Source organism: Sceloporus occidentalis, unplaced genomic scaffold (genome assembly GCF_023333645.1).
Source record: "Sceloporus occidentalis isolate IW3139 unplaced genomic scaffold, rSceOcc1.0.p SCAF_8, whole genome shotgun sequence".
Classification (NCBI taxonomy): domain Eukaryota; kingdom Metazoa; phylum Chordata; class Lepidosauria; order Squamata; family Phrynosomatidae; genus Sceloporus; species Sceloporus occidentalis.
This window is the reverse complement of record NW_028316988.1, coordinates 48412158-48420609: the sequence shown is the minus strand read 5'-3', so window position 1 is coordinate 48420609 and position 8452 is coordinate 48412158. Positions and strand designations below refer to the sequence as shown.

At 44.1% G+C, this 8452-nt stretch overlaps 1 protein-coding gene across 1 annotated transcript in view; it reads left to right on the top strand.

The window, feature by feature from the left end:
• Window positions 1-1030: 1030 nt before the first annotated feature.
• The window catches only part of MPP1 (MAGUK p55 scaffold protein 1), a 29333-nt gene continuing 21911 nt past the window's right edge, over window positions 1031-8452 (top strand). The window contains exon 1 of the mRNA XM_089536590.1: window positions 1031-1212. Coding sequence (XP_089392716.1) covers window positions 1111-1212 — 102 coding nt within the window. The 5' untranslated portion in view covers window positions 1031-1110. The remainder of the gene's footprint in view (window positions 1213-8452) is intronic.

Here is an 8452-nt window from a genome sequence, read left to right as displayed (position 1 = left end):
TCTATATATATATATATACACACATAGACATATAAACACACAGAGTATACATAGTGTCTGTGTATATATAAACATTATATATATATATATATATATATACACACACACATTGAATATACATATACTGAATGTTTGTGTGTGTGTATGTGTGTACATATACAGATAGGGAGAGAGAGTATAAATATCTATCTATCTATATGTGTGTATAGATATAGATATATATATATAGAGAGAGAGAGAGGATACAGTGTGCACACACACACATATATAGAACATACACAGAGTATTTGTATACTCTATGTGTGTTTATATATATAGAAGGGGAGCATACATATACTGTGTGTGTGTTTCTGTGTGTGTGTGTGTGTATATATATATATATATACATATATACATATATATGGAGAGAGAATACACAGAATATGCATATACTGAATCTCTTTCTCTCTCTCTTTGTGCGTGCATATATACATAGAATAAATATACTGTGTGTAAATATAAAGTCTGCACACACACACACACACATATAGAACACACACAGAGTATACATATACTCTGTATGTGTGTGTGTGTATTTAAAGAAACACATATACAGAGCAGACATATACTGAGCTGTGTGGGTATGTGTTTATATGCAGCATATATACACATAGGATATATATATATATATATATATATATATATAGTGTGTGTGTGTGTGTGTGTGTGTGTGTGTGTGTGTATACACCCAGAGACACACATACAGAGTATACATATACTGTGTGTGTGCATATAGATATATATAATCAGACACATTCACAGAGTGTACATATACTGAACCTGTGTGTGTGTGTGTATAGTGTAAGCACACATACAGAGCATGCATAGCCAGAGTGTGTGTGTTGATGCTCTACAGCCTCCCATTCACTGCAGTCTGGGTCTCCTCCTGGAGGGCCGTCCTTCTTCCCTTCCTTCCCAGCTGAAGCCCTGCCTCCTTCCCTCCTCTTCTCCATCCCAGGCGCCGAGTCACTCTGCTGCTGCTGCTTCTGCTTCTGCTGCTTCTGCTGCTGCAGCCCTTTCCCTGCTGGGCTCCTTCGCAGCGGAGCAGAGAGAAGGAAGGCAGCCGCCACCATGACGCTGAAGGCCGGCCAGAGCGGGAGCCAGAGCAGCCTCCGGACCGCCCTCTCGGACCTCTACCTGGAGCACCTGCTGCACAACAGGCCCAAGGCCGAGGCGAGTGGCCGCAGGGAGGGAAGGGAAGGGGCCACAGGCAAAGCCCTGCGGGGCTCTGGACTTCAGCTCCCAGGAGCCTCCGACGCCTGGACAATGCCCGGGGATTCTGGGAGATGGAGTCCAAGACCCCTGGGAGGCCAGAGGTTGGGCATCACTGAGACGCAGTCCCTTTGGGCAATGGGGTCACTGGGGTTGGTGTCACCCCATTTGGTCACTCAATGGGGTCTCTAGGGTTGGCGTCACTCAGTGTGGTCACTCAGTGACATCACTAGGGTTGGTGTCACCCAGTGTGGTCACTCAATGGTGTTGCTAGGGGTGGATTCATCCAGTGTGGTCACTCAATGGGATCAATAGGGGTGATGTCACCCAGTGTCCTCACTCAATAGCTTCACCCAGTGTGATCGCTCAATGAAGTTGCTAGGGGTGGAGTCACACAATGGGGTCCCTAAGGTTGATGTCACCCACTTTGGTCACTCAATGGGGTCTCTAGGGTTGGTGTCACCCAGTGTGGTCACTCAGTGGGATTGCTAGGGCTGCATTAATCCAGTGTGGTCACTCAATGGGATCAATAGGGGATATCACACAGTGTGCTCACTCAATAGCATCACTAGGGTTAATGTCACCCAGTGTGGTCACTCAATGGGGTTACTAGGGGTGGAGTCATGCAGTGTGGTCACTCAGTGGGGTCTTAGGGTTGGCACCACCTGGTGTGGTCACTCAATGGAGTTGCTAGGGGTGGAGCCACCCAATGTGGTCACTTAATAGGGTCTTAGGGTTGGTGTCACCCAGTGTGGCCACTCAATGGGGTTGCTAGGGGTGGAATCACCCAATGTGGTCACTCAGTGGGTTGGCGCCACCCAGTGTGATCATTCAATGGAGCCATTAGGATTGGCTTCATCCAGTGTGATCATTTAATGGGGTCACTAGAGTTGGCCCAGTGGTCACTCAATGGGGTCTCTAGGGTTGGTGTCGCCCAGTGTGGTCACTCATGGTGTTATCCTCCTTCCTGCATTGACCCATACCACACCATATTGTTGTTGTTGTGTGTCTTCAAGTCATTTCTGAGTTATGGCAATAACCCCGAGGCTACCATGGGTTTTGGGGGGGCAAGGTTTGTTTAGAGGGGGGGTTGCCCTTGCCATCCTCTGAGGCTGAGAGAGAGTGACTTGCTCAAGGTCATCCAGTGGGTTCCCATAGCTGAGCCAGGATTCGAATACAGCCTCCGGAGTCAGAGTCCAACATTCAGTTCATTACACCACGTTGGCTCTTCATCATTCTTGATTTGTTAAGTTAGGCAAATCCCTTGTAGACAACCCTCGGTCGCTCCAGCTGACCTGGAGCGCTTTCATACGTAATGTTTTGGGTTATGAACCAAAAACATGCTCACTAGAAGAGCGCACACATAGTAGCACCATACTCACATGGGGCTCACTCTTGTTTTAGCAGAGAGAGAGAGGGATTTTGACTGTTTGCATGCTCTCCTGTGTTCTCCAGAAAGTTGATCAGTTGGCTTTCTAAGGATCCAACGGACCTGAAATCTCGATGCTGTTACAGATGTGGGAGACGTTTGGCTGGGGCAGAACCTGGCAAGTCGGCAAGTCTCCTGGCAAGCTGGGATTCTCTGCAGGATCTAATAATGGCAGCAGTGGTTTTTTGGATAACTCACTGATTTCCCCAGATGTGGTGCCATCAAGACTGATGCGTTTTAATGCAAGGGGTGGAGGACAACATCCCAAAGGGGTTGCATTTGATGGTCCATGGAGGCCCTGGTCAATGTCAGTCTTATGGCCGAGATCCAAAGTCTCCCTTGCTCTGGTCCAATAGCACCTGACAGTCCTCTGGGACTACCTGCATTTTCCTCCCAATTCTTGCTTATTGTGTAGATTGAAAGCTGTTCCGAAAAGTCTTCCAGCGCCCTAGAATGGTTCTCTGGAAAACAGAGGGAAATAAGCATTGGGTCTTGGTCCTTTCAGGCTTTGGACCTGATCCATGAATGACAAGCTCTTCAAGTTCTCACATCCATGTTGCTATTCAGCAGCAGAGTGTTGCTGTATTCAGCTGCTTGCAGAGCCAGGCAAGACAACATGAGGGCCAGGAGGAGGGATGGGAAAGGGTTTGCTCTATTGCCTATCTAAGCCCCAGCACCTCCAAAATACTTTCTATTGCAATTGGGATTACTCACAACAGTATATTGCTGCTGCAGAAATCCATCCTTCCAGCTATTGTGAAGGTTGCAACTAAGCTCAGAGAGAACAGGAAAGTGTGTAGGGTATGTGCAGATAACATCACTATCCCAGTTTTTTATTCCTGGTCTTGATACTGTTTGGAAGCTGAGAAGAGAAATCTTCTGCATGATGTGTAGTTTATATCTCATTATATCTAGTTCTGATGGCTTTGCAGTAGGATATCTATGGACTGGTTTTGGCAATCATGTCTAATTTTCTTTCTTTTGAATTAAAGATACGACGATTGGCATCCTGGGGAGACTACTATCTTTGTTACTCTTTGCTGAAGCATTTTTGACATGTCAGTGCCTTGTTTGAGTGGTGTGTTCCACACACAGATCAGAAAGCAGTGATGTAAGAGGGACCTGCCAGAGTTGTTCATCTTTTTGTCAGGTCTTGTGCATGATGCACCTGTTAGTGCACCATTTCCATATCACTGTTTTACGTCTAGTCTGATCACAGAGTGTTGTATGCTTTTGGATGACTGTTTGAATGAAACACTTGGCTGAAAGACTTCCTGTGTGAGGATGGCAATCATGTGAAGAGTTGTCTGTAGTTAATGCAGTGGCAAGAACTATTTAAAGGGATCTGGAGTGACCCAAGACATTTTGCTGTCTGAGGCAAAGTAAAAGATTGTACCTCCCTTGTTCCATTCTATTTCAAGATGCCAGGCCAAATTGGGCTGGTGCTTGACTCTTACCTGAAAACTGGCAGTAGGGGGTATAGTGCAGGCGTTGTGGCATGCATAGTGCCAACAGAACAAAGAGGAATGTCCAGGGGACTTGAGAATAGTAGCTGGGGAGGTGCCACAGCATCTTCTCTTGGCCATCACTTATAGACACTGGCATGCAGTCAGTTGCTTCCTGCTGAACTACTTTTCTGTCCACATTTGCTGGCATTTATTTTTGGAATCCAAGTTGTTTCTGCACAGTGTAGGCATAGTTTTATCAAGGTACCCAGTCTGCATCTCTGTTGGGCACAGATTGGTATGTCTCCCCTTACAAAAACAAGTTCAATAACCACATGGAGAAAGTTGTCATATCAGGGAGCAGGTGTGAGCATCAGACTATTATAAAGAAATCTGTCCCAAATCATTGGTCATCCACAGAAATTAATGTCTCAATTAGAGATGGAAAAATTATTTGAAAATATTCAGAAAATGGTCAAAAAACCCTTTTTGTACAAAGAGTGAGAAAACCTGACAAGAAGAATACTGAGAAGAATCTCTGCAGTTCAGGACTTACTCTGGATAACATTTGCACATGGTTGTTTTGCAAAGAAAACAGCATTTTATGCATGGAAAAATAATATTTCAATGCAGAAATATTAATTCCTGTACAAAAAATGCTACAATTGAGGCTTTATTTTGTGTAAAGTTCACACATGGTCAATTTGCATAGAAAACCCGGATTTTCTGTACAGGAATTACCATTTCTGCATTGAGATACTGTTTTCCACACAGAAAAATGCAGTTTTCTGTGCAAAACGACCACATGCAGATTTTGTTCAGAAAGTCCCAAATTGTGAATAGTCTTTGAAAGACTGAAAGACAACTTTCTCACAGTGGGAAGAAAACTGCTGGAATTGCTCATTCAGGAAGAAACTTAGTGAAGAATTACATCCCTCTGCCTGACCTTGCACCAGTCAGTAGAGCAAGGGTGAGTGCAACCCATGGACAACATGTACCCTGAACCTCCAGTTTAAAAACTGCCCATTTTGGGGGCGCAAATCACAAAAAACACCCACTGGTATTGGAAAATGTGGTGCACTTTTACCTTGTGAGTACAAATAGGTGGAAACAGCCAGAAACAAAATCAGAAGTGTTGTTTCTAGATCAGGGCATCCCCCCCCCCCCCGCCCTCCCCGCTTTCTAGTCTCTTGTTAGAGACACCAGTAAAAACTCTGGAAGTGTGACCTTTGGGCCAGGAAGATGTCTTTTAAAAGGAACTAATGACTTGGAAATGAACGGTCTTGTTAATGTTTGAGCCTATTAATGCACTGCTTTGCATTTTACTGCAGCTGTTAAAGGAGATCTTGCTCTCTCTTTTTGTGTAATAACAGAAGCGATTACTTCCTTTCAAAACCATACATATAATCTGCTGTTTTGCAGTCCCAAATTGGAAGCAGGTTGCATGTGTTGATTGTTAGGTATATACCTGAGCATTCAGATGCTGGAAAGAACTCTATAACAGTGATTGTGTTTCTATGCCTAAGAATTACTTGCTCATTTATTAGCTTCATCCATAAAGTCCTCCTCTGCCATCTTAACATGGCATGGATGTGACCCTGGATGCTTGAAGATTATGGCAATTAGAGTGTATGTGTTGGCAGTTTGTACCATGTTCCAGAAGTAGACTATGCATCTGTCATCCTTGGACTGGTGTAGCACTTGTTTGGTTCCAAAAACCCCTGTGGATAACAAAATCCGTGGATGCTCATAGTAAAATGGTGTTCCTTATATAAAATAGAAAATCAAAATATAGTGTTTTGGAATATTTTCAAGCCGTGGATGCTTGAATCCATGGATAGAAAATCTGTGGATAAGAGGGGCCTACTGTAAACTGTACAGAGCCACTCATCGCCAGAAGGATAGCCACAAGGGGATGAATTGGCTACTGTAATAAACCATGGCTTAATTGAGACCAGCATCTGTGGAAGGGCTGCTTGTATCAATGAAATCATATCTTTTCAAGGTAATTAGCAGATTTATATCCTACCTTTCCTCCAACGGGGTTGTGGCAGTGTACTTGGCTTTCTTGTTCCATAACTATCCTCATAAGAACCCTGTAAAGTAGACCAAACTGACAGAGAGAAAGAAAAAGAGAGAGACTAACTCAAGGTCTGCCCCGGAGTTTCGTGGCACAAAGTTGATGAGAACCTGGGTCTCCTATGTCCTGATCCAACACTGCTATGTCACATTAGCTGTCAAAACCGAATGGAAGCTCTTCAGGCACAAACGGCATACAGTATTAATTGTAGATGCATGCAACGAAGCCCCAACATGTTAAAATGGAAAACACACTTGTTGCTCCCCTATATCTAGTACAACAGTAGAGTTGAAAGAGTTCAGGGGCAGAAACACATGCAAGTGACAAATGTCAAGCTAGAAAAGATTAAGGATCTTTTTTCTCAGTTGGCATTTGCCATGCCAAAACGGATTTAAGGTTAAGCAAAGAACTTGGAAAGGTTACATTTTGGGACTATAACCTCCAGAATAGTGGAGTTGGCTGGGAGCTTCTGAGGACTCTAGTAACTTTTTCATGATCTTTCACCTGTTGTACTTCCATTCCAAACTGTAGTGTGTCAAGGCTATTTTTAATTATTATTTTTAATAATTAAAATTATAATAATATAGGACTTCAGTTCCTATAATCCATTAAAGCAATAATGGTTAAGACTTTGAGGAGGTGCAGTCCAAAATATTTGGAGGGGCAAAGGTTCTCCACTAATTTGCCAAAGCTTAGTTTACCTGGGCACCTGTAATGAGTAGGAATACAACAGTTCACTCTCTTCACCTTTCCATTGTAGCATGTGACTATAGGAGCCAGGAGTGTTAAAGGAGGCCTGCTAGCTTGTTTTCAATGTAGGATTTCCCTGTATACAGCAGAACAACATGAACTGGTTGACCCTTTGCCACCTCCTAGATTTAATAACGGTTTCATTGCTGCTGAATTTTGCTGAGCTGGCCTGGTGCGTCTTGCTTCATTTGGTGGCACATTCTGGTAGCTGTCTGTGGAGGTTGTAACTTCCTACAGATGCTTCCTCTTTTGAGAAAGTGGCAGACTGTCATGCTTTAGCATGAGACAGGACTCAAATTTCAGACTGTGCATACTTTAGTATTTGATCTTGGAAGGCCTTTTCAGAAACAGGTCTTAATTAGTATAATGAATTTATGGACCATTCCAGGGGGTCATTCATACTTACTTTTTGAATGGAAAGATTCGCATCTCTGCACCGATTCAGAATTGTTCAGAATCGGTTCGGTGTTCCCACTACGTTTTAACTCTCCGTTGCATTTAAACCTGGTCACTGTTCCGATTTGCCACCATTTTGGATGGGAATGGAGGCGCCTCCATTTCCGGAATGGTGGCAGTGAAATCCAAATCAATCCAATAGCTTATTCTCACTATCAGAGATGCAGATCGTTGCAGTTCTTAAAAAAAGAACCACTAAAGGATCTGGTGTCAAATGCACTGGTTTAAGTGGCCTTTTCATCCCCCCGCCCCCCTTGCAAACTGCGATTGCAATTGGAGTAAGTGCGAATGTCACGAAAATAAACCGGTTCCAAACTGGTTTATTTCCCTAGTGTGAATGAGTCCCAGGTCTTACTTCTGAAAGGGCTATACCACTAGGGTGTATGTAAACATGTTCAGATGTTTGAGAATATCAATATCCCTGCTCATTCCTGATTTGTACCTAGGTACCGGAATCCTTTTGAAAGAGGGTGCAGATGAAAAGTTAGACATGCATGCATTGAGCATAAAGGTTTGAAGAGGACTCTTATAAAAGTGTTCAGCTATTCCAAAGCTTCCATGTTCAAGCTGAACACTGTTCTGGGTTGTCAGACTCTGGCACCCAACATGTGAAAATAGTTTGATATACTTGGGGCTGGGTTAGGTGTCCATTCACCTCCGAAGCCCAGCATGTATTCACAGCTCAAGTGTGTAGCTGTACAGAGCTAAGGCATACAGCTGCGCATGGGTACTTTTAATATGTTTCTTCTGGATCAAGCTCTTCCTGCTCCTTGTCTGTCCTTATCACAAGACTCAGCTTTCCATCCCTCAGCCAAAAGCAAAGGTTGGAAGAAGGCTGGGGAGGGGGTGACTGGAGAAAAGCCTGACCAGACCAGTCCGTCAGCTGGTGGAATGTGCTGTGTTTTGGGGAAATTTTGCTGAGTCCAGAGATCTGGCCCTGAGCTGCGTCATGGGCTACTTCAAGGAAAGAATAGGCGATAAGAGAGGAGGCTGGGCTGAGTCAGCTATCCTGATGGGCACTTTGAACCCAGGCCAGCATCT